The 26,354-nt window shown below is 53.1% G+C and overlaps 1 protein-coding gene across 3 annotated transcripts in view; it reads right to left on the reverse strand.

Moving 5' to 3' along the window:
- The window catches only part of ENO4 (enolase 4), a 57,134-nt gene extending 33,525 nt beyond the window's left edge, over positions 1–23,609 (reverse strand). For 2 of the 3 annotated variants that reach the window (XM_077257907.1, XM_077257906.1), the window contains exons 1-5: positions 23,343–23,608; positions 20,146–20,274; positions 8,188–8,339; positions 7,858–7,994; positions 1,126–1,295 (exon numbers count right to left, since the gene is read on the reverse strand). In XM_077257907.1, the coding sequence (XP_077114022.1) occupies positions 1,126–1,295; positions 7,858–7,994; positions 8,188–8,339; positions 20,146–20,274; positions 23,343–23,474 (720 nt within the window). In that variant the 5' untranslated portion in view covers positions 23,475–23,608. Of the gene's footprint in view, positions 1–1,125; positions 1,296–7,857; positions 7,995–8,187; positions 8,340–20,145; positions 20,275–23,342 lie in introns of all 3 variants that reach the window. The other variant, XR_013214391.1, reaches the window with a different exon arrangement.
- Between the last annotated feature and the right edge of the window lie 2,745 nt (positions 23,610–26,354).

Genomic DNA, 26,354 nt, shown 5'->3' on the forward strand with positions numbered 1-26,354 from the left:
CTATATGAGAGGTGGGGCACACTATTATATGAGGGGCGACACTCACTATGACTATATGAGGGGCAGGGCACACGATTATATGAGGGGCGGGGCACACTATGACTATAAGAGGGGCGGGGCACACTATTATATGAGGGGCAGGGCACACTATATGAGAGGTGGGGCACACTATTATGAGGGGCGGGGCACACTATTATATGAGGGGGCACACTATTATAAGAGTGGTGGGGCACACTATTATGAGGGGCGGGCACACTATTATATGAGGGGGCACACTATTATATGAGTGGTGGGGCACACTATTATGAGGGGCGGGGAACACTATTATATGAGGGGCAGGCACACTATGACTATATGAGGGGCGGGGCACACTATTATATGAGGGGCGGGGCACACTATTATATGAGGGGCGGGAATAATATTATATGAGGGGCGGGGCACACTATCATATGATGGGACGGGCATACTATTATATGAGGGGTGGGGCACACTATTATATGAGGAGCGGGGCACACTATTATATGAGGGGAGGGGCACACTATTATATGATGGGGCGCGGCACACTGTTATATGAGAGGCGGGCACACTATTATGTGAGGGGCGGGGCACACTATGACTATATGAGGGGCGGGCACACTATTATGAGGGGCGGGGCACACTATTATATGAGGGGTGGGGCACACTATGACTATGAGGGGGCGGGGCACACTATGATTATATGAGGAGGAGGGGCACACTGACTATATGTGGGGCAAAGCACATTATTATATGAGGGGCGGGGAACACTATTATATGAGGGGCGGAGCACACTATGACTATATGAGGGGGCAGGGCACACTATGATCATATGAGGGGCGGGGCACACTATTATATGAGGGGCGGGGTACACTATGACTATATGAGAGGCGGGGCACACTATTATATGAGGGGCGGGGCACACTATTATATGAGGGGCGGGGCACACTATGACTATATGAGGGGGTGGGGCACACAATTATATGAGGGGGAGGGGCACATTATATGAGCAGGAGGGGCACACTATGATTATATGAGGGGGCGGGGCACACCATGATTATGAGGGGTGGAGCTATATAAATGAGGACAGTGGGATGCTGACACCCCTACCGGCTGCTGCTTTAGCATTGCGATGTGCGAGTACAGCGGAATATCCTGGAGTACAGCGCTGCTCTTCGCTACAGCCAGTGACACTGCAGCTATGGCGAGGCTGCCCCTGGTGGGTGGTTCCTGCTGCTCCGCCAGGGGGAGCGGCTTCTCTGGTGCTGGGGCCTTTTTTCCTGCAAGAGAATTAGAGAAAGCGATCGTTATCCGAAAATCCATGAGAAATAAAGTCGAGCTGAACAAGAGGTACAAGATTTGAACGTGTTGCATCGCACATGAGACCTCTGAAAGACGAAACAGTCCTAAGAATGAGGGGCCCCATGACTCTGAGAATGAGGGGTCCAGATGACTCTGAGAATGAGGGGTCCAGATGACTCTGAGAATGAGGGGTCCAGATGACTCTGAGAACAAGGGGCCCGATGACACTGAGAATGAGGGGCCCCGATGACTCTTAGAATGAGGGGCCCCGATGACAATGAGAATGAAGGGCCCCTGAGGAGCTCCTTGCTGTTTTTTTCCATGGTTCGGTGAGCATGGGTTCTTAGCAGGCTGCGTATGCTGATAGGTCAGGCTGGGGTCTTAGCACAGTGCGTATGCCGATAGGTCAGGCTGGGGTCTTAGCATAGTGCGTATGCTGATAGGTCAGGCTGGGTTCTTAGCACGCTGCGTATGCTGATAGGTCAGGCTGGGGTCTTAGCACAGTGCGTATGCCGATAGGTCAGGCTGGGGTCTTAGCACAGTGCGTATGCCGATAGGTCAGGCTGGGGTCTTAGCATAGTGCGTATGCTGATAGGTCAGGCTGGGTTCTTAGCACGCTGCGTATGCTGATAGGTCAGGCTGGGGTCTTAGCACAGTGCGTATGCCGATAGGTCAGGCTGGGGTCTTAGCATAGTGCGTATGCTGATAGGTTAGGCTGGGGTTTCAGCACAGTGCATATGCTGATAGGTCAGGCTGGGGTCTTAGCACAGTGCGTATGCTGATAGGTCAGGCCGGGGTCTTAGCACTCTGCATATGCTGATAGGTCAGGCTGGGTTCTTAGCACAGTGCGTATGCTGATAGGTCAGGCTGGGATCTTAGCACGCTGCATATGCTGATACGTCAGGCTGGGGTCTTAGCACAGTGCGTATGCTGATAGGTCAGGCTGGGGTCTTAGCACGCTGCGTATTCTGATAGGTCAGGCTGGGGTCTTAGCACACTGCGTATGCTGATACGTCAGGCTGGGGTCTTAGCATAGTGGGTATGCTGATAGGTCAGGCTGGGGTCTTAGCACGCTGCGTATGCTGATAGGTCAGGCTGGGGTCTTAGCACGCTGCGTATGCTGATAGGTCAGGCTGGAGTCTTAGCACAGTGCGTATGCTGATAGGTCAGGCTGGGGTCTTAGCACAGTGCATATGCTGATAGGTCAGGCTGGGGTCTTAGCACGCTGCATATGCTGATAGGTCAGGCTGGGGTCTTAGCACACTGCGTATGCTGATAGGTCAGGCTGGGGTCTTAGAATAGTGCGTATGCTGAGAGGTCAGGCTGGGGTCTTAGCACGCTGCGTATGCTGATAGGTCAGGCTGGGGTCTTAGCATGCTGCGTATGCTGATAGGTCAGGCTGGGGTCTTAGCACAGTGCGTATGCTGATAGGTCAGGCTGGGGTCTTAGCACAGTGCGTATGCTGATAGGTCAGGCTGGGGTCTTAGCACAGTGCGTATGCTGATAGGTCAGGCTGGGATCTTAGCATGCTGCATATGCTGATAGGTCAGGCTGGGGTCTTAGCATAGTGCGTATGCTGATAGGTCAGGCTGGGGTCTTAGCACGCTGCGTATTCTGATAGGTCAGGCTGGAGTCTTAGCACAGTGCGTATGCTGATAGGTCAGGCTGGGGTCTTAGCATAGTGCGTATGCTGATAGGTCAGGCTGTGGTCTTAGCACACTGCGTATGCTGATAGGTCAGGCTGGGGTCTTAGCATAGTGCATATGCTGATAGGTCAGGCTGGGGTCTTAGCACGCTGCGTATGCTGATAGGTCAGGCTGGGGTCTTAGCACGCTGCATACGCTGATAGGTCAGGCTGGAGTCTTAGCACAGTGCGTATGCTGATAGGTCAGGCTGGGGTCTTAGCACAGTGCGTATGCTGATAGGTCAGGCTGGGGTCTTAGCACACTGCGTATGCTGATAGGTCAGGCTGGGGTCTTAGAATAGTGCGTATGCTGAGAGGTCAGGCTGGGGTCTTAGCACGCTGCGTATGCTGATAGGTCAGGCTGGGGTCTTAGCATGCTGCGTATGCTGATAGGTCAGGCTGGGGTCTTAGCACAGTGCGTATGCTGATAGGTCAGGCTGGGGTCTTAGCACGCTGCGTATGCTGATAGGTCAGGCTAGGGTCTTAGCACGCTGCGTATGCTGATAGGTCAGGCTGGAGTCTTAGCACAGTGCGTATGCTGATAGGTCAGGCTGGGGTCTTAGCACAGTGCATATGCTGATAGGTCAGGCTGGGGTCTTAGCACGCTGCATATGCTGATAGGTCAGGCTGGGGTCTTAGCACACTGCGTATGCTGATAGGTCAGGCTGGGGTCTTAGAATAGTGCGTATGCTGAGAGGTCAGGCTGGGGTCTTAGCACGCTGCGTATGCTGATAGGTCAGGCTGGGGTCTTAGCATGCTGCGTATGCTGATAGGTCAGGCTGGGGTCTTAGCACAGTGCGTATGCTGATAGGTCAGGCTGGGGTCTTAGCACAGTGCGTATGCTGATAGGTCAGGCTGGGGTCTTAGCACACTGCGTATGCCGATAGGTCAGGCTGGGGTCTTAGCACACTGCGTATGCTGATAGGTCAGGCTGGGGCCTTAGCATAGTGCGTGTGCTAATAGGTCAGGCTGGGGTCTTAGCACAGTGCGTATGCTGATAGGTCAGGCTGGGGTCTTAGCACAGTGCGTATGCTGATAGGTCAGGCTGGGGTCTTAGCACAGTGCGTATGCTGATAGGTCAGGCTGGGATCTTAGCATGCTGCATATGCTGATAGGTCAGGCTGGGGTCTTAGCATAGTGCGTATGCTGATAGGTCAGGCTGGGGTCTTAGCACGCTGCGTATTCTGATAGGTCAGGCTGGAGTCTTAGCACAGTGCGTATGCTGATAGGTCAGGCTGGGGTCTTAGCATAGTGCGTATGCTGATAGGTCAGGCTGTGGTCTTAGCACACTGCGTATGCTGATAGGTCAGGCTGGGGTCTTAGCATAGTGCATATGCTGATAGGTCAGGCTGGGGTCTTAGCACGCTGCGTATGCTGATAGGTCAGGCTGGGGTCTTAGCACGCTGCATACGCTGATAGGTCAGGCTGGAGTCTTAGCACAGTGCGTATGCTGATAGGTCAGGCTGGGGTCTTAGCACAGTGCGTATGCTGATAGGTCAGGCTGGGGTCTTAGCACACTGCGTATGCTGATAGGTCAGGCTGGGGTCTTAGAATAGTGCGTATGCTGAGAGGTCAGGCTGGGGTCTTAGCACGCTGCGTATGCTGATAGGTCAGGCTGGGGTCTTAGCATGCTGCGTATGCTGATAGGTCAGGCTGGGGTCTTAGCACAGTGCGTATGCTGATAGGTCAGGCTGGGGTCTTAGCACAGTGCGTATGCTGATAGGTCAGGCTGGGGTCTTAGCACGCTGCGTATGCTGATAGGTCAGGCTGGGATCTTAGCATGCTGCATATGCTGATAGGTCAGGCTGGGGTCTTAGCATAGTGCGTATGCTGATAGGTCAGGCTGGGGTCTTAGCACGCTGCGTATTCTGATAGGTCAGGCTGGAGTCTTAGCACAGTGCGTATGCTGATAGGTCAGGCTGGGGTCTTAGCATAGTGCGTATGCTGATAGGTCAGGCTGTGGTCTTAGCACACTGCGTATGCTGATAGGTCAGGCTGGGGTCTTAGCATAGTGCATATGCTGATAGGTCAGGCTGGGGTCTTAGCACGCTGCGTATGCTGATAGGTCAGGCTGGGGTCTTAGCACGCTGCATACGCTGATAGGTCAGGCTGGAGTCTTAGCACAGTGCGTATGCTGATAGGTCAGGCTGGGGTCTTAGCACAGTGCGTATGCTGATAGGTCAGGCTGGGGTCTTAGCACGCTGCATATGCTGATAGGTCAGGCTGGGGTCTTAGCACACTGCGTATGCCGATAGGTCAGGCTGGGGTCTTAGCACACTGCGTATGCTGATAGGTCAGGCTGGGGCCTTAGCATAGTGCGTGTGCTAATAGGTCAGGCTGGGGTCTTAGCACGCTGCGTATGCTGATAGGTCAGGCTTGGGTCTTAGCACGCTGCGTATGCTCATAGGTCAGGCTGGGGTCTTAGCACAGTGCGTATGCTGGTAGGTCAGGCTGGAGTCTTAGCACACTGCGTATGCTGATAGGTTAGGCTGGGGTTTCAGCACAGTGCATATGCTGATAGGTCAGGCTGGGGTCTTAGCACGCTGCGTATGCTGATAGGTCAGGCTGGGGTCTTAGCACGCTGCCTATGCTGATAGGTCAGGCTGGGGTCTTAACACAGTGCGTATGCTGATAGGTCAGGTTGGGGTCTTAGCACGCTGCGTATGCTGATAGGTCAGGCTGGGGACTTAGCACAGTGCGTATGCTGATAGGTCAGGCTGGGGTCTTAGCACACTGCGTATGCTGATAGGTCAGGCTGGGGTCTTAGCACAGTGCGTATGCTGACAGGTCAGGCTGGGGTCTTAGCACAGTGCGTATGCTGATAGGTCAGGCTGGGGTCTTAGCACAGTGCGTATGCTGATAGGTCAGGCTGGGGTCTTAGCACACTGCGTATGCTGATAGGTCAGGCTGGGGTCTTAGCACAGTGCGTATGCTGATAGGTCAGGCTGGGGTCTTAGCACAGTGCGTATGCTGATAGGTCAGGCTGGGGTCTTAGCATTAAGCACAACTTTTTCCAAAAAGTATATAAAAAAAATTGTATAAAAGAAAAAACTCAAAACATCAATACCACACAAAACCCCTAACTGGGTATGGAACCCAGGAGAATATTTCTATTCAGTGGATTAATATTATATTTCTGCAGAATCACCTCAGAGTCACATGACCACAGGCAGGTGACGGGAGGTATGAACCAACCACAACTCATGGATGAATGATGACGAGCAGTGTGTGATGAGGAGCGCAGTAAGGATAGCCCCGCTCCCAGGGAGCCCCATAAGGGCGCAACCTCCAAGTGGGGAGGGAACGCGGATGAGTCCTAGGAGTGAAGTGCCGCAGTGCGTATCAGCGCGGGCAGTATCCAGAATCAGAGTGCCAGCGCTATAACATGGCCGGCCTGGGGTGAGCACGCTGCACATGCCCATGGGTCAGGCTGGGGTCACACAGGGGTCGGTGACGCACATGCCCATAGGTCAGGCTGGGGTCACACAGGGGTCGGTGACGCATGTGTCTGGGGTCAGGTTCGGGTCACACAGGGGTCAGTGGCGCACATGTTTGAGGTCAGGTTGGGGTCACACAGGGGTCGGTGGCGCATATGTTTGGGGTCAGGTTGGGGTCACACAGGGGTCGGCGGCGCACATGTTTGAGGTCAGGTTGGGGTCACACAGGGGTCAGTGATGCACATCTTTGGGGTCAGGTTGGGGTCACACACGGGTCGGTGGCGCACGTGTCTGAGGTCAGGTTGGGGTCACACAGAGGTCAGTGGCGCCCGTGTCTGAGGTCAGGTTGGGGTCAGACAGAGGTCGGTGGTGCCCGTGTCTGAGGTCAGGTTGGGGTCAGACAGAGGTCGGTGGCGCCTGTGTCTGGGGTCGTCCGCTGTGGCAGCCGCTTTCTGCTGCTCCTCCACTCCTGGCTGCTGTTCTACCGGCTGTCATTTTGCAGACAGTGTGTGCCCAGCGGTGGCGCCATGTGCAGTTTCTCAGCAGACGCTGGCGGTGCTCTACGTGTTCTGCAGTGTGACCCCGGTCCCCACTCTGGCCTCACCCAGCCCACGTGGAGGCTCGTGTCAGTGGTCGCCTCATACAGGGAGTTTATATTGTTTGAAGTATTTACACTTCACTTACGACAATGCCTTTAAATTAAAAGGGGTTTTCCAATAATTAGAGCTCACCGCACAGGCCGGCTGAGGCTACGAGCAGAGATCGTTTCACAGGAGCACAACATTTTTAGGGCACAAGAGGTGTGAATTGTGGCAGCGATGCCGCCGACGGGCCCGAACCTCTGTCTCTTCATGATAACCGGACCGAGTCTTTCCAGTCAGGCACAGAGAGACATTAAGGGGACTTGTGCCACGGTTTCCTCTATCTCCACCCCCTTCTTTGATTGACAGCTCTGCCTTCCTAGAGACAGAGATGGGTGGAGATGGATGCACAGCTGCACAGCACTGTTTGGATGCCCATGGCGTCAGTGCGGGGTCTAGTCTGTCGCTCTGTGCTGACACACTCCATTTAAGGTCCCTGACACCACAGCTGGCGTCCTCCAACCTTCCGAGTGTTACCCCAGTGGCAGGCGGGCCCCAGTCACAGCTTCCTCCATGTACACCAGTAAGGGATGAGCCTGACTGAGGGCCACAGAGAAACAAGCAGGGGAAGGAGCTGCCGACCACCCAAATATGTCATCCCACACCCGCCAAGCCCACAGCAAGGTGCTCTCTGCCCGAGGTGATCCTGCCTTGTGCGTATAGCAGCCCCCCGACCCCTTGCTGTCACCACCCCGCTCAGTTATAGAGTCATTACTGGAAATGCCTTGAACCAATCATCGGGCAGAAGCTTGTCATGTGACAGGTTTGGCGCTCTCACCTTTACCGCTCGCCTTCTTCCTGCTGGATGGAGGCGATGCTGCGGGGGATGGGAGGGAAGCTGTGGGGGATGCAGGATTCTCACTCTCATCACCCCTCCTCTGCTTCTCTTCTTGTTTCTTCACCCTAAAATAATCACTGATAGAAACAGACGGAGCGATGAGATGAGCGCGGAGGGGAATATTCCGGAACATATGCCCTCCACCATCCTCCACCATGACCGCGGCTCAACGAATGATAGTAAGGAGCCTGGAAGAGACCAATAATCCAGAACTTTCCAGCAGATGCCAGATTACACAGCAGGGTCACATGCCCGGAGCAGCCGACCCACCTTAGCATGTGGTCGATAGCGCTCTGCTCTCTGGGCTCCGCGCCTCTGAGGGATGGGGCTATGGCATCTCGTATCCACTGGATGGCCGTCTCAACGGACTCCAGCCGCCCTGCGTCTTCAGGGTCTGCGCAGACGGCGGCCGCACAGACTTTCTGCAGGGTGACAATAAGCCGTGAAGGGCACACGCATCAACACATGTCTGAGCACGATTGTGGAGACACAGCATTGTATCTTAATTAATCAGATGACTATTTTTAGCAAACCAAGAAGAATGGACTGTTATCTGGATGTTGACTCATGAATTTAAGCATTTCTTTCTGGCTGGTCAAGAAAACAGACTTAAGTTTGTGTAAAGGCCCCGTCTCACTAAGCGATTTACCAACGATCACGACCAGCGATACGACCTGGCCGTGATCGTTGGTAAGTCGCTGTGTGGTCGCTGGGGAGCTGTCACACAGACCGCTCTCTCCAGCGACCAACGATCAGGGGAACGACTTCGGCATCGTTGAAACTGTCTTCAACGATGCTGAAGTCCCCCTGCAGCACCCGGGTAACCAGGGTAAACATCGGGTTACTAAGCGCAGGGCCGCGCTTAGTAACCCGATGTTTACCCTGGTTACCAAAAAAAACAAACAGTACATACTCGCCTTTCGGTGTCCAGGTCCCTTGCCGTCTGCTTCCTGCTCTGACTGAGATCCGGCCGTACAGTGAGAGCAGAGCGCAGCGGTGACGTCACTGCTGTGCTCTCACTTCTCACTGTACGGCCGGCAGTCAGTGAGAGCAGGAAGCAGACGGCAAGGGACCTGACGGACATCAGAAGGCGAGTATGTATTGTTTGTTTTTTTTTACATTTACGCTGGTAACCAGGGTAAACATCGGGTTACTAAGCGCGGCCCTGCGCTTAGTAACCCGATGTTTACCCTGGTTACCAGTGAAGACATCGCTGGATCGGTGTCACACACACCGATTCAGCGATGTCAGCGGGGCCTCAACGACCAAAAAAAGGTCCAGGCCATTCTGACACGACCAGCGATCTCGCAGCAGGGGCCTGATCGCTGGTACGTGTCACACATAGCGAGATCGCTATGGAGGTCGCTGTTGCGTCACAAAACTTGTGACTCAGCAGCGATCTCGCTAGCGATCTCGCTATGTGAGACGGGGCCTTTAGCGTTTAATATTGACTTGTAAGCTGATATGTGACAGAACATAGTGTGCTCTTATCCTTGATGACTAGTGATGTGCTGATTATACATTGTGTAGCCCAGATAGTTTGTTGATTTTTAAAACAGAGGAGGAAAATCTAAGCAAATAGATTACATAATCAAACAAGGCGACTTGGTCGTCACCATTCTTCCCCTTATCTGTGATGCTGACACTGGTTAAATATAAAAAGAGGTAATAATTCTCTGAGAGAGACAGAGAGAGAGACAGCCAGAGATTCTGCCACGAGATCCAAACATCCAGGGGATCCCACAGGACTGCTGCCAAGACATCATGGCCCCATCATGGGGCACGGATCTATCATTCTACAGGAAACAACCTAGGAGACATCGGCCCCAGTTGGAAGAATACAGATCGCTCCATTGACCTTCGCTGAACGATGGATACATTTGGCGAAAGCCAGGATTGGGACCAGCCGGTCGCCTGGCTCCATGGAGATGTTCGGAGGAGTCAGGTTGTGACCCTCGGGTCAACTGAGCTTGTACCTGTCATCTCCCTAAGCTTGTCGTTACCTCCTCTCTGTGCGTGCCACAGGTGGGGTAGCGACCCTGGGAGCTCTGAAGTAACAGCTACCATTATCCCGGTGAGTCAGCAGAAGGGGGAGACTCTGTACTATGCACCATCTTGGGGTATTTGCTGGGACTGTTCAACATGTTATCTGCCTGTTTTGTGGTTCAATAAAGCATTGCCGCACTGTGTTACCCTCACCCTGTGTTGTCTGAGTAATGTTGTGCCCACGTTAAAGGGAGAGCGGGTGTTCGGTGGGACAATCCCTGGTTCATGTGTTTCTGGCTAGTAGACCTGGGCGCCCACCGACCCCGTGTCTCCACAATGATTACCCAAAGCAGCGCTCACAAAGACCGCGCCACGACACACGATTCACACACAGCTTTCTGAGCCTCGGCCTCCCGCATATAATACCTGTAAAGGGGCCGCAGCTCTGAGACCTCTGTACAGGGACACTCTCTCACTCTCTTATCGTTACGCCCATGTCTCCAGTCGGACACTCTCTTATCGTTACGCCCGTGTCTCCAGTCGGACACTCTCTTATCTTTACGCCTGTGTCTCCGGTCGGAGGCTCTCTAATCGTTAAACCCGTGTCTCCGGTCGGACGCTCTCTTATCATTACGCCTGGGTCTCCGGTGGGACGCTCTCTTATCGTTACACCTGTGTCTCCGGTCGGAGGCTCTCTCATCGTTAAACCCGTGTCTCCAGTCGGACGCTCTCTTATCGTTACGCCCATGTCTCCAGTCGGACACACTCTTATCGTTACGCCCGTGTCTCCGGTCGGACGCTCTCTTATCGTTACACTCGTGTCTCCGGTGGAACGCTCTCTTATCTTTACGCCTGTGTCTCCGGTCGGAGGCTCTCTAATCGTTAAACCCGTGTCTCCGGTCGGACGCTCTCTTATCATTACGCCTGGGTCTCCGGTGGGACGCTCTCTTATTGTTACACCTGTGTCTCCGGTCGGAGGCTCTCTCATCGTTAAACCCGTGTCTCCAGTCGGACGCACTCTTATCGTTACGCCCATGTCTCCGGTCGGACGCTCTCTTATCGTTACGCCCGTGTCTCAGGTCAGACGCTCTCTTATTGTTACACCCGTGTCTCTGGTCGGATGCTCTCTTATCGTTACGCCCGTGTCTCTGGCCGGACTCTCTTTTATCGTTACGCCCGTGTCTCCGGTGGGACGCTCTCTTATCGTTACGCCCGTGTCTCCAGTGGGACGCTCTCTTATCGTTATGCCCGTGTCTCCGGTGGGACGCTCTCTGTTATGATCCTTAGTGGCTGAGGATCACAGAATGAACGAGCTAAGTTACTGAACATAGAACGAGCTCTAGGGAGGTGGTAACTGGACTGACCGCAAACCTGATCCTAACCAAACACACTAAAGGCAGCCGATGAACGTGCCTAAATTCCTGGACGTCTCGACGCAGCCTGAGAAACTTGCTACCCCTATAGAGAAAGTAAGACCTCACTTGCCTCAGAGAAATGACCCCAAAGATATAGGAAGCCCCCAACAAATAATAACGGTGAGGTAAGGGGAAAATACAAAACGTAGAAATGAAAACAGATTCAGCAAATGAGGCCCACTAATACTAGATAGCAGAAGACAGGCAGGGAACTGTGCGGTCAGTAAAAAACCCTATACAAAATATCCACGCTGAGAATTCAAGAACCCCCACACCAACTAACGGTGTGAGGGGAGAAACTCAGCCCCCTAGAGCTACCAGGAAGCAAGGAAATCACATATTAGCAAGCTGGACAAGGACAAGTAAATAACCAAGAAACATATAGAACACTGATGAGCAAAAAAGAACCAAACAGAAAACTTAGCTTCTCTTGGAGAGACTGATAGCGAAGGAATTCAGGAGAGATCAAAATAGCACTGAATACATCGACAGCAGGCAAACACTGAAAGTCCAGGTGAGCTAAATAGGAAACCAGCTAACAGATAACGAGACAGCTGATCCAGCCTCAGACCTGCAGCATGACACAAAGAGCCACCAGAGGGAGCCCAAAGACAGCACTCACACAGTACCACTTGTGACCACAAGAGGGAGCCCAAAAACAGAGTTCACAACAGTACCCCCCCCTTGAGGAGGGGTCACCGAACCCTCATCAAAACCCCCAGGGCGATCAGGATGAGCCACATGGAAGGCATGAACCAAATCGGCCACATGAACATCAGAGGCGACAACCCAGGAATTATCCTCCTGACCATAGCCCTTCCACTTAACCAAATACTGAAGCCTCCATCTAGAAATACGAGAATCCAAGATCTTCTCCACCACGTACTCCAATTCGCCCTCAACCAGCACCGGGGCAGGGGGCTCAACAGAAGGAACCACAGGCACCACATACCTCCGCAACAAAGACCTATGGAACACGTTATGAATGGCAAACGACGCTGGGAGGTCCAAACGAAACGACACTGGGTTAAGGATTTCCAAAATCTTATAAGGACCGATGAAGCGAGGCTTGAATTTAGGAGAGGAGACCTTCATAGGAACATACCGAGAAGACAGCCATACCAAATCCCCAACACGAAGTCGGGGACCCACACCGCGACAGCGGTTGGCAAAGCGCTGAGCCTTCTCCTGTGACAACTTCAAATTGTCCACCACATGGTTCCAAATCTGCTGCAACCTATCCACCACAGAATCCACCCCAGGACAGTCAGAAGGTTCAACCTGACCCGAGGAAAAACGAGGATGAAAACCAGAATTGCAGAAAAAAGGCGAAACCAAAGTAGCAGAACTAGCCCGATTATTAAGGGCAAACTCGGCCAATGGCAAAAAAGTCACCCAATCATCCTGATCAGCAGAAACAAAACATCTTAAATAAGTTTCCAAGGTCTGATTAGTTCGCTCGGTTTGGCCATTCGTCTGAGGATGGAAAGCCGACGAAAAAGACAAATCAATGCCCATCTTAGCACAAAAGATCCGCCAAAATCTGGACACAAACTGGGATCCTCTGTCAGACACAATATTTTCAGGGATGCCGTGCAAGCGAACCACATTCTGAAAAAATAGAGGAACCAAATCGGAGGAGGAAGGCAACTTAGGCAAGGGCACCAAATGGACCATTTTGGAAAAACGATCACACACCACCCAGATGACAGACATTCTCTGAGAGACTGGAAGATCCGAAATAAAATCCATGGAAATGTGCGTCCAAGGCCTCTTCGGGACAGGCAAAGGCAAAAGCAAACCGCTGGCACGAGAACAGCAAGGCTTAGCCCGAGCACAAATCCCACAGGACTGCACAAAGGAACGCACATCCCGCGACAAGGAAGGCCACCAGAAGGACCTAGCCACCAAATCTCTGGTACCAAAAATCCCAGGATGGCCTGCCAACACCGAAGAATGAACCTCGGAAATAACTCTGCTGGTCCATCTATCTGGGACAAACAGTCTCTCTGGTGGGCAACGGTCAGGTCTATCCGCCTGAAATTTCTGCAGCACTCGTCGCAAATCTGTGGAAATGGCAGACAAAATCACTCCCTCTCTGAGGATACCAGCCGGCTCTGAAACTCCCGGAGAGTCAGGCACAAAACTCCTAGAAAGAGCATCAGCCTTCACGTTCTTCGAACCAGGCAGGTACGAGACCACAAAATCGAAACGGGAGAAAAACAACGACCAACGAGCCTGTCTAGGATTCAGCCGCTTGGCAGACTCGAGATAAATCAGATTTTTGTGATCAGTCAAGACCACCACACGATGCTTAGCTCCCTCAAGCCAATGTCGCCACTCCTCAAATGCCCACTTCATAGCCAACAACTCCCGATTACCGACATCATAATTCCGCTCGGCAGGCGAAAACTTTCTTGAAAGGAAAGCACAAGGTTTCATCACAGAGCAATCAGAGCTTCTCTGCGACAAAACAGCCCCTGCTCCAATCTCAGAAGCATCAACCTCGACCTGAAAAGGAAGAGAGACATCAGGCTGACACAAAACTGGAGCCAAAGAAAACCGGCGCTTCAGCTCCCGAAAGGCTTCCACGGCCGCAGGAGACCAATTAGTCACATCAGAACCCTTCTTGGTCAAATCCGTCAAGGGTTTAACCACGCCAGAAAAATTAGCAATGAAGCGACGGTAAAAATTAGCAAAACCCAAGAACTTCGGAAGACTCTTAACAGATGTAGGCTGAGTCCAGTCATGAATAGCCTGGACCTTGACTGGGTCCATCTCAATAGTAGAAGGAGAAAAAATAAAACCCAAAAAGGAAACCTTCTGTACTCCGAAGAGACATTTTGAGCCCTTCACAAATAAGGCATTAGCACGCAGGACCTGAAATACCATCCTGACCTGCTTCACATGGGACTCCCAGTCCTCAGAAAAGACCAAAATGTCATCCAGATACACAATCATAAATTTATCCAGATATTCTCGGAAGATGTCATGCATGAAGGACTGGAACACAGAAGGAGCAGTCCAAAAGGCATCACCAAGTACTCAAAATGGCCTTCGGGCATATTAAATGCTGTTTTCCATTCATCCCCTTGCTTAATACGCACAAGGTTATACGCACCACGAAGATCTATCTTGGTGAACCAACTGGACCCCTTAATCCGAGCAAACAGATCAGATAATAATGGCAAAGGATACTGAAATTTGACCGTGATTTTATTTAGAAGACGATAATCTATACAAGGTCTCAGAGAACCATCCTTTTTTGCCACAAAAAAGAATCATGCACCAAGAGGGGAGGAGGACGGGCGAATATGTCCCTTCTCTAAAGACTCCTTTATATAACTCCGCATCGCGGCATGTTCTGGTACAGACAAATTAAAAAGTCGTCCCTTAGGGAACTTACTGCCAGGAATCAAATTTATAGCACAGTCACAATCCCTATGAGGGGGCAGGGCACCGGATCTGGGCTCATCAAATACATCCTGGTAGTCCGACAAAAACTCAGGGACCTCAGAAGGAGTGGAAGAAGCAATTGACACCAAAGGAGCATCGCCATGAATCCCCTGGCAACCCCAACTTGAAACAGACATAGCTTTCCAATCCAGAACTGGATTATGGGCCTGCAGCCATGGCAGACCCAAAACGACAACATCATGCAAATTATGCAGTACAAGAAAGCGAATCACCTCCTGATGTACAGGAGTCATGCACATGGTCACTTGAGTCCAATACTGAGGCTTATTCTCAGCCAATGGTGTAGCATCAATTCCCCTCAGTGGAATAGGGAATTCTAAAGGCTCCAGAACAAAACCACAGCGCCTGGCAAACGACAAATCCATCAGGTTCAGGGCAGCACCTGAATCCACAAAAGCCATAACCGAGTAGGATGACAAAGAACAAATTAAAGTAACAGACAAAATGAATTTAGGCTGTATAGTACCAACGGTGACAGATTTAGCGATTTTTTTTATGCGCTTAGAGCTTGCTGAGATAACATGAGTTGAATCACCACAGTAAAAGCACAACCCATTTTGACGTCTATGATTTTGCCGCTCAATTCTGGTCAGAATTCGGTCACATTGCATAGACTCAGGTCTCTGTTCAGAAAACACCGCCAGATGGTGTGCAGATTTGCGCTCCCGCAAACGCCGATCAATCTGAATGGCCAAAGCCATTGAGTCATTCAGACTTGCAGGCGTGGGGAACCCCACCATAACATTCTTAATGGCTTCAGAAAGACCTTCTCTGAAATTTGCAGCCAGGGCACACTCATTCCATTGAGTAAGCACCGACCATTTCCGAAATTTTTGACAATACACCTCAGCTTCATCCTGGCCCTGAGAGAGAGCCAGCAAGGCCTTTTCTGCCTGGTTCTCAAGATTAGGTTCCTCATAAAGCAATCCATGTGCCAGAAAAAACGCATCCACATTCAGCAATGCAGGATCTCCTGGCGCCAGAGAGAAAGCCCAATCTTGAGGGTCGCCACGTAACAGGGAGATAACAATTCTAACTTGCTGAGCGGAATCCCCAGAGGAACGAGGTCTCAAAGAAAGAAATAATTTACAATTATTCTTAAAATTCAGAAACCTAGATCTGTCTCCAGAAAACAACTCAGGAATAGGTACTTTTGGCTCAGACATAGGACTGTGAACAACAAAATCCTGAATGCTTTGCACCCTTGCAGCAAGATGATCCACACTAGAAGTCAGACTCTGAATATCCATGTCTGCAGCTGAACTCAAAGCCACCCAGAGATTAAGGGGATGAGAGAAGCTGGACAGACAGCAGCAAAGGGAGAGGAAAAAAAAAAATTGTACTCAGGACTTCTCTTATCCCACTTCTGCGATGCATTAAACACTTTTTGGCCTGCTGTACTGTTATGATCCTTAGTGGCTGAGGATCACAGAATGAACGAGCTAAGTTACTGAACATAGAACGAGCTCTAGGGAGGTGGTAACTGGACTGACCGCAAACCTGATCCTAACCAAACACACTAAAGGCAGCCGGTGAACGTGCCTAAATTCCTGGACGTCTCGACGCAGCCTGAGAAACTTGCTACCCCTATAGAGAAAGTAAGACCTCACTTGCCTCAGAGAAATGACCCCAAAGATATAGGAAGCCCCCAACAAATAATAACGGTGAGGTAAGGGGAAAATACAAAACGTAGAAATGAAAACAGATTCAGCAAATAAGGCCCACTAATACCAGATAGCAGAAGACAGGCAGGGAACTGTGCGGTCAGTAAAAAACCCTATACAAAATATCCACGCTGAGAATTCAAGAACCCCCACACCAACTAACGGTGTGAGGGGAGAAACTCAGCCCCCTAGAGCTACCAGCAAGCAAGGAAATCACATATTAGCAAGCTGGACAAGGACAAGTAAATAACCAAGAAACATATAGAACACTGATGAGCAAAAAAGAACCAAACAGAAAACTTAGCTTCTCTTGGGGAGACTGATAGCGAAGGAATTCAGGAGAGATCAAAATAGTACTGAATACATCGACAGCAGGCAAACACTGAAAGTCCAGGTGAGCTAAATAGGAAACCAGCTAACAGATAACGAGACAACTGATCCAGCCTCAGACCTGCAGAATGACACAAAGAGCCACCAGAGGGAGCCCAAAGACAGCACTCACACAGTACCACTTGTGACCACAAGAGGGAGCCCAAAAACAGAGTTCACAACAGCTCTCTTATCGTTATGCCCGTGTCTCCGGTGGGACGCTCTCTTATCGTTACACCTGTGTCTCTGGTCGGAGGCTCTCTAATCATTAAACCCGTGTCTCCAGTCGGACGCTCTCTTATCGTTACGCCCGTGTCTCCGGTGGGACGCTGTCTTATAGTTACGCCCGTGTCTCCGGTGGGACGCTCTCTTATAGTTACGCCCGTGTCTCCGGTGGGACGCTCTCTTATCGTTACGCCCGTGTCTCCAGTCGGAGGCTCTCTTGTCGTTACGCCCGTGTCTCCAGTCGGACGCACTCTTATTGTTACGCCTGTGTCTCCGGTGGGAAGCTCTCTTATCGTTATGCCTGTGTCTTTGATGGGACGCTCTCTTATCGTTACGCCCGTGTCTCCGGTCGGAGGCTCTCTTATCGTTAGGCCAGTGTCTCTGGTCGGACGCTCTCTTATCGTTACGCCCCTGTCTCCAGTCGGACGCTCTTTTATCGTTACGCCCGTGTCTCCGGTGGGACGCTCTCTTATCGTTATGCCCGTGTTTCCGGTGGGACGCTCTCTTATTGTTATGCCCGTGCCTCCAGTGGGACGCTCTTTTATCGTTATGCCCGTGTCTCCGGTGGGACGCTCTCTTATCATTACACCTGTGTCTCTGTTCGGAGGCTCTCTAATCATTAAACCCGTGTCTCCAGTCGGACGCTCTCTTATCGTTACGCCCGTGTCTCTGGTGGGACGCTCTCTTATAGTTACGCCCGTGTCTCCGGTGAGACGCTCTCTTATAGTTACGCCCGTGTCTCCGGTGGGACGCTCTCTTATCGTTACGCCCGTGTCTCCGGTGGGACGCTCTCTTATTGTTATGCCCGTGTCTCCAGTCGGACGAACTCTTATTGTTACGCCTGTGTCTCCGGTGGGAAGCTCTCTTATCGTTATGCCTGTGTCTTTGATGGGACGCTCTCTTATCGTTACGCCCGTGTCTCCGGTCGGAGGCTCTCTTATCGTTAGGCCAGAGTCTCTGGTCGGACGCTCTCTTATTGTTACGCTCCTGTCTCCAGTCGGACGCTCTTTTATCGTTATGCCCGTGTCTCCGGTCGGACGCTCTCTTACCGTTACGCCCGTGTCTCCGGTCGGACGCTCTCTTATCGTTATGCCCGTGTCTCCGGTGGGACGCTCTCTTATCGTTATGCCCGTGTCTCCGGTGGGACGCTCTCTTATCGTTATGCCCGTGTCTCCGGTGGGACGCTCTCTTATCATTACACCTGTGTCTCTGGTTGGAGGCTCTCTAATCATTAAACCCGTGTCTCCAGTCGGACGCTCTCTTATCGTTACGCCCGTGTCTCCAGTGGGATGCTCTCTTATAGTTACGCCCGTGTCTCCGGTGGGACGCTCTCTTATAGTTACGCCCGTGTCTCCGGTGGGACGCTCTCTTATCGTTACGCCCGTGTCTCCAGTCGGACGCACTCTTATCGTTACGCCAGTGTCTCTGGTCGGATGCTCTCTTATCGTTACGCCCCTGTCTCCAGTCGGACGCTCTTTTATCGTTATGCCCGTGTCTCCGTTCGGACGCTCTCTTATCGTTACGCCCGTGTCTCCGGTCGGACGCTCTCTTATCGTTACACCCGTGTCTTCGGTTGGATGCTCTCTTATCGTTAGGCCAGTGTCTCTGGTCAGACGCTTTCTTATCGTTACACCCGTGTCTCCAGTCGGAGGCTCTCTTATCATTACACCCGTGTATCCGGTCGGACGCTCTCTTATCGTTACGCCCGTGTCTCCGGTCGGAGGCGCTCTTATCGTTACACCCGTGTCTTCGGTTGGATGCTCTCTTATCGTTAGGCCAGTGTCTCTGGTCGGACGCTCTCTTATCGTTACGCCCATGTCTCTGGTCGGATGCTCTCTTATCGTTACGCCCGTGTCTCCGGTCGGATGCTCTCTTATCGTTACGCCCGTGTTTCCGGTCAGATGCTCTCTTATCGTTAGGCCATTGTCTCTGGTCGGACGCTCTCTTATTGTTACACCCGTGTCTCCAGTCAGAGGCTCTCTTAACATTACGCCCGTGTCTCCGGTCGGATGCTCTCTTATCGTTACGCCCGTGTTTCCGGTCGGATGCTCTCTTATCGTTACGCCCGTGTTTCTGGTCGGATGCTCTCTTATCGTTACGCCCGTGTCTTCGGTTGGATGCTCTCTTATCGTTAGGCCAGTGTCTTTGGTCGGACGCTCTCTTATCGTTACACCCGTGTCTCCAGTCGGAGGCTCTCTTATCGTTACGCCCGTGTCTCCGGTCGGATGCTCTCTTATCGTTAGGCCAGTGTCTCTGGTTGGACACTCTCTTATCGCTACGCCCGTGTCTCTGTGCAGCGATGTTTTCTTTCCTCCTGAGTGTTCTGGGGAAGCTTTTCAGTGCGAGTCTCGTCATTAATAGCGCCGGCGCCTGCACATTGTTCGCCGCACAGAAGAAGACCTTGTGCTTTCATCTCCATTGTTCAGGGAGGCGATGACGCCGTCATTAACCCCGGGGAGGAGGGGGGGATCGGCATCAGAACGTTAGTGTCGCTGTAAAGTCATGAAAGGCACGGCGAGGTCTCAGGTGTCGTCTGTGGGGGGCGAACAATAAGCCCCTGCGGGATGTATCACCTACAGTGCTCCAGGGAGGGGCAGCTGGGGGTCTTCTGCTCTGAACCCCTCTCTCCAGAAGTGTCTGTAGGGCGCTAATCACTTGTACACCAGATATCTACATGTCATAAATCAGGGGGTGTCAGTGTTTCCCCGCAGCCCCGGCATTGTATGTACAGCACTGCCCCCCGCTGCTGGCTATAGAGGCCACTCTTCACCTGGAGCACAGCAGACCCTCCTGATTTCACCATTTAATAGCTCTCGGCTTACAGTCAGTGAATGGAAAGTCACACAGCTGAGAGATTGTTACAATGTAGCAGGTGAAAGATTTGCGCTGCTGTCGTCAGCTCTGAGGCCCGTCTGCACTGATACATTGTAACAAGCCTTCAGCAGCTCTCAGCTGTTTCAGTCCCTGCATGTTTCATTTGCTGACAGGAAGCAGAGGTATTGACAGCAGAAAAGAATTGTCATCAACCAATTAGATGGCTTGTACCAGGCAGGAGCAGGGATGTGATTGGCTGCAGTGTTGTGTGCCCGCACCTTCTCGACGGTCCGCACGGTGCACACGACCTCGGCTTCCAGGGTCAACTTTCCTGCACCATCCAGAACCTTCCTTCCACGGACATCGCTGATGATGGGAGGGTCCGAGAATGCAGCAAAGTACCTGGACTGAAAGGAAAAAACACCAGAATGAAGACAGGTAAAACATGGACAAGCACTCCCATCATCCTACAAGAAATCTGCTGCAAAGCACAAAACACCTCTCCCTCCCCCACAGGCAGATCGGGACATGATGTCAGTATCACAGCCCCACAGGGATCACGTCCTCGCCCACTCTGCATCGTCGCCCATTCTGCATCGTCGCCCGTTCTGCATCGTCGCCCCTTCTGCATCATCGCCCCTTCTGCATCGTCGCCCCTTCTGCATCATCGCCCGTTCTGCATCGTCGCCCGTTCTGCATCGTCGCCCGTTCTGCATCGTCGCCCCTTCTGCATCATCGCCCGTTCTGCATCGTCGCCCGTTCTGCATCGTCGCCCGTTCTGCATCGTCACCCGTTCTGCATCGTCGCCCCTTCTGCATCGTCGCCCGTTCTGCATCGTCGCCCATTCTGCATCGTCGCCCATTCTGCATCGTCGCCCATTCTCCATCGTCGCCCATTCTGCATCGTCGTCCCTTCTGCATCGTCGCCCTTTCTCCATCGTCGCCCCTTCTCCATTGTCGCCCCTTCTGCATCGTCACCCATTCTGCATCTTCGACCCTTCTGCATCGTCGCCCCTTCTGCATCGTCGCCCGTTCTGCATCGTCGCCCGTTCTGCATCGTCGCCCGTTCTGCATCGTCGCCCGTTCTGCATCGTCGTCCCTTCTGCATCGTCGCCCCTTCTCCATCGTCGTCCCTTCTCCATCGTCGCCCCTTCTCCATCGTCGCCCATTCTGCATCCCCGCCCCTTCTGCATCGTCGCCCGTTCTGCATCTTCGCCCATTCTGCATCCCCGCCCCTTCTGCATCGTCACCCGTTCTGCATCGTTGCCCATTCTGCATCGTCGCCCCTTCTGTATCCCCGCCCCTTCTACATCGTCGCCCCTTCTGCATCGTCGCCCCTTCTGCATCGTCGTCCCTTCTGCATCGTCACCCCTTCTGCATCGTCACCCCTTCTCCATCGTCGCCCCTTCTCCATCGTCGCCCCTTCTACATCGCCGCCCCTTCTGCATCGTTGCCCCTTCTGCATCGTCGCCTCTTCTCCATCGTTACCCCTAATCGTCGCCCCTTCTGCATCGCCGCCCCTTCTGCATCGTCGCCCCTTCTCCATCGTCACCCCTTCTAATCGTCGCCCCTTCTGCATCGTCGCCCCTTCTGCATGGTCGCCCCTTCTGCATCGTCGCACGTCCTGCATCGTCGCCCGTTCTGCATCGTCGCCCGCTCTGCATCGTCGCCCCTTCTGCATCGTCGCCCGTTCTGCATCGTCACCCGTTCAGCAGCGTCACCCGTTCTGCATCGTCACCTCTTCTGCATGGTCGCCCGTTCTGCATCGTCGCCCGATCTGCATCGTCGCCCACTCTGCATCGTTACCCCTTCTGCATCGTTACCCGTTCTGCACCGTCGCACCGTCGCCCCTTCTGCATCATCGCCTCTTCTGCATCGTCACCCATTCTGCATCGTCACCCGTTCTGCATCGTCACCCGTTCTGCATCGTCGCCCCTTCTGCATCGTCGCCCGTTCTGCACCGTCACCCGTTCTGCACCGTCTCCCGTTCTGCATCATCACCCGCTCTGCATCGTCACCCGCTCTGCATCGTCACCCGTTCTGCATCGTCACCCGTTCTGCATCGTCACCCGTTCTGCATCGTCACCCGTTCTGCATCGTCACCCGTTCTGCATCGTCACCCGTTCTGCATCGTCGCCCGTTCTGCATCGTCGCCCCTTCTGCATCATCGCCCGTTCTGCACCGTCGCCCCTTCTGCATCGTCACCCGTTCTGCATCGTCACCCGTTCTGCATCGTCACCCGTTCTGCATCGTCACCCGTTCTGCATCGTCACCCGTTCTGCATCGTCACCCGTTCTGCATCATCGCCCGTTCTGCATCGCCTCTTCTGCATCGTCGCCCGTTCTGCATCGTCGCCCACTCTGCATCATCGCCCACTCTGCATCGTCGCCTCTACTGCATTGTCTCCTTTTCTGCATTGTCGCCCGCTCTGCGTCGTCCTCGCCCGCTCTGCGTTGCCGTTGCCCGCTCTGCGTTGTCGCCCGCTCTGCGCTATTATCACCCGCTCTGCGCTGTTATCGCCCGCTCTGCGCTGTTATCGCCTGCTCTGCGTTGTCGTCGCCCGCTCTGCGCTGTTGTCGCCCGCTCTGCGCTGTTGTCGTCCGCTCTGCGCTGTTATCGCCCGCTCAGCGCTGTTCTCGCCTGCTCTGCGCTGTTGTCGCCCGCTCTGTGCTGTTGTCGTCCGCTCTGCGCTGTTATCGCCTGCTCTGCGCTGTTGTCGCCCGCTCTGCAGGATTATCACAGGGCTGCTGGTGACGTCAGTATTAGTCACTGTTTCCCATCATGATGACGTCACTAGGGCAGCACGGTGGCTCAGTGGTTAGAATTGTATGGTAGCTCAGTGGTTAGCACTGTATGGTGGCTCAGTGGTTAGCATTGTATGGTGGCTCAGTGGTTAGCAGTGTATGGTGGCTCAGTGGTTAGCAGTGTATGGTGGCTCAGTGGTTAGCAGTGTATGGTGGCTCAGTGGTTAGCAGTGTATGTTGGCTCAGTGGTTAGCATTGTACGGTGGCTCAGTGGTTAGCATTGTACGGTGGCTCAGTGGTTAGCAGTGTATGGTGGCTCAGTGGTTAGCAGTGTATGGTGGCTCAGTGGTTAGCAGTGTATGGTGGCTCAGTGGTTAGCAGTGTATGGTGGCTCAGTGGTTAGCAGTGTATGGTGGCTCAGTGGTTAGCAGTGTATGGTGGCTCAGTGGTTAGCATTGTACGATGGCTCAGTGGTTAGCACAGCAGCCTTGCAGCGCTGGAGTCCTGGGTTCAAACCCCACCCTGGACAACATCTGCAGAGAGTTTGTATGTTCTCCCCGTGTTTCGTGGGTTTCCTCTGGGTACTCCGGTTTCCTCCCACTTTCCAAAGACATACTGATAGGGAATTTAGATTGTGAGCCCCATCGGGGACAGCGATGATAATGTGTGCAACCTGTACAGCGCTGCGGAATATGTTAGCGCCATATAAGTGAACATGATTATTATTATTACCAGGTCTCCGTACACGTCCTCCGACCCCCGGTGATAGATGACGTTCAGAGCCTCCTCCAGCCGTTCAGGCACCAGGCGGGACCGGTAGTACTCGGCGGCGGTGGCGGCGCGCTGTGTGTGGCCCCGGGACATGGCAGTGTCTTCCAAGCCTCGTGCCGGTTGCCCGGTGACGAGTAATCAAGCTGCTCGGTTACTATGGACACAGCGCAGACAGACACTGAAGCACAGACGCTGAGCAGAGACACGGACTGGACTACAGCAAAATGGCGGCTGCAGAGGGCGAGGAGGCGGGGCCTACAGCGACCAATCACAGCGCCGCCTGAGGGAGAGCCGGAGCCATGTGGTGAGGCCGCAGACGGTTTATTATCCGGTCAGTTCAATTTTTTCTGTATTTACATATTTAGCACCAAAAACAAAAAATCACATTAATAAAATCCACCGCAGAGAGGAGTCTGGTGTGAATATACTGCAGGGAGGAGCCTGGTGTGAATATACTGCAGGGAGGAGCCTGGTGTGAATATACTGCAGGGAGGAGCCTGGTGTGAATATACTGCAGGGAGGAGCCTGGTGTGAAGATACCGCAGGGAGGAGCCTGGTGTGAATATACTGCAGGGAGGAGCCTGGTGTGAATATACTGCAGGGAGGAGTCTGGTGTGAATATACTGCAGGGAGGAGCCTGGTGTGAATATACTGCAGGGAGGAGCATGGTGTGAATATACTGCAGGGAGGAGCCTGGTGTGAATATACTGCAGGGAGGAGTCTGGTGTGAATATACCGCAGGGAGGAGCCTGGTGTGAAGATACCGCAGGGAGGAGCCTGGTGTGAATATACTGCAGGGAGGAGCCTGGTGTGAATATACTGCAGGGAGGAGCCTGGTGTGAATATACCGCAGGGAGGAGCCTGGTGTGAATATACTGCAGCCAGGAGCCTAGTGTGAATATACTGCAGGGAGGAGTCTGGTGTGAATATACTGCAGGGAGGAGCCTGGTGTGAATATACTGCACACAGGAGCCTGGTGTGAAGATACCGCAGGGAGGAGCCTGGTGTGAATATACTGCAGGGAGGAGCCTGGTGTGAATATACTGCAGGGAGGAGTCTGGTGTGATTATACTGCAGGGAGGAGCCTGGTGTGAATATACTGCAGGGAGGAGCCTGGTGTGAATATACTGCAGGGAGGAGCCTGGTGTGAATATACTGCAGGGAGGAGCCTGGTGTGAATATACTGCAGGGAGGAGCCTGGTGTGAATATACTGCAGGGAGGAGCCTGGTGTGAAGATACCGCAGGGAGGAGCCTGGTGTGAATATACTGCAGGGAGGAGCCTGGTGTGAATATACTGCAGGGAGGAGTCTGGTGTGAATATACTGCAGGGAGGAGCCTGGTGTGAATATACTGCAGGGAGGAGCCTGGTGTGAATATACTGCAGGGAGGAGCCTGGTGTGAATATACTGCAGGGAGGAGTCTGGTGTGAATATACCGCAGGGAGGAGCCTGGTGTGAAGATACCGCAGGGAGGAGCCTGGTGTGAATATACTGCAGGGAGGAGCCTGGTGTGAATATACTGCAGGGAGGAGCCTGGTGTGAATATACCGCAGGGAGGAGCCTGGTGTGAATATACTGCAGCCAGGAGCCTAGTGTGAATATACTGCAGGGAGGAGTCTGGTGTGAATATACTGCAGGGAGGAGCCTGGTGTGAATATACTGCAGGGAGGAGCCTGGTGTGAATATACTGCAGGGAGGAGCCTGGTGTGAATATACTGCAGGGAGGAGTCTGGTGTGAATATACTGCAGGGAGGAGCCTGGTGTGAATATACTGCAGGGAGGAGCCTGGTGTGAATATACTGCAGGGAGGAGCCTGGTGTGAATATACTGCAGGGAGGAGCCTGGTGTGAATATACCGCAGGGAGGAGCCTGGTGTGAAGATACTGCAGGGAGGAGCCTGGTGTGAATATACCGCAGGGAGGAGCCTGGTGTGAAGATACCGCAGAGAGGAGTCTGGTGTGAATATACTGCAGGGAGGAGCCTGGTGTGAATATACTGCAGGGAGGAGCCTGGTGTGAATATACTGCAGGGAGGAGCCTGGTGTGAATATACTGCAGGGAGGAGCCTGGTGTGAATATACTGCAGGGAGGAGCCTGGTGTGAATATACTGCACACAGGAGCCTGGTGTGAATATACTGCAGGGAGGAGCCTGGTGTGAATATACCGCAGGGAGGAGCCTGGTGTGAAGATACCGCAGGGAGGAGCCTGGTGTGAATATACTGCACACAGGAGCCTGGTGTGAATATACTGCAGGGAGGAGCCTGGTGTGAATATACTGCAGGGAGGAGCCTGGTGTGAATATACCGCAGGGAGGAGCCTGGTGTGAAGATACCGCAGGGAGGAGCCTGGTGTGAATATACCGCAGGGAGGAGCCTGGTGTGAATATACTGCAGGGAGGAGCCTGGTGTGAATATACTGCAGGGAGGAGCCTGGTGTGAATATACTGCAGGGAGGAGCCTGGTGTGAATATACTGCAGGGAGGAGCCTGGTGTGAATATACCGCAGGGAGGAGCCTGGTGTGAATATACCGCAGGGAGGAGCCTGGTGTGAAGATACCGCAGGGAGGAGCCTGGTGTGAATATACCGCAGGGAGGAGCCTGGTGTGAATATACTGCAGGGAGGAGCCTGGTGTGAATATACTGCAGGGAGGAGCCTGGTGTGAATATACCGCAGGGAGGAGCCTGGTGTGAAGATACCGCAGGGAGGAGCCTGGTGTGAATATACAGCAGGGAGGAGCCTGGTGTGAATATACTGCACACAGGAGCCTGGTGTGAATATACTGCAGGGAGGAGCCTGGTGTGAATATACCGCAGGGAGGAGCCTGGTGTGAATATACCGCAGGGAGGAGCCTGGTGTGAAGATACCGCAGGGAGGAGCCTGGTGTGAATATACCGCAGGGAGGAGCCTGGTGTGAATATACTGCAGGGAGGAGCCTGGTGTGAATATACTGCAGGGAGGAGCCTGGTGTGAATA

The sequence above is a fragment of the Ranitomeya variabilis genome, chromosome 4 (genome assembly GCF_051348905.1).
Source record: "Ranitomeya variabilis isolate aRanVar5 chromosome 4, aRanVar5.hap1, whole genome shotgun sequence".
Taxonomy (NCBI): Eukaryota; Metazoa; Chordata; class Amphibia; order Anura; family Dendrobatidae; genus Ranitomeya; species Ranitomeya variabilis.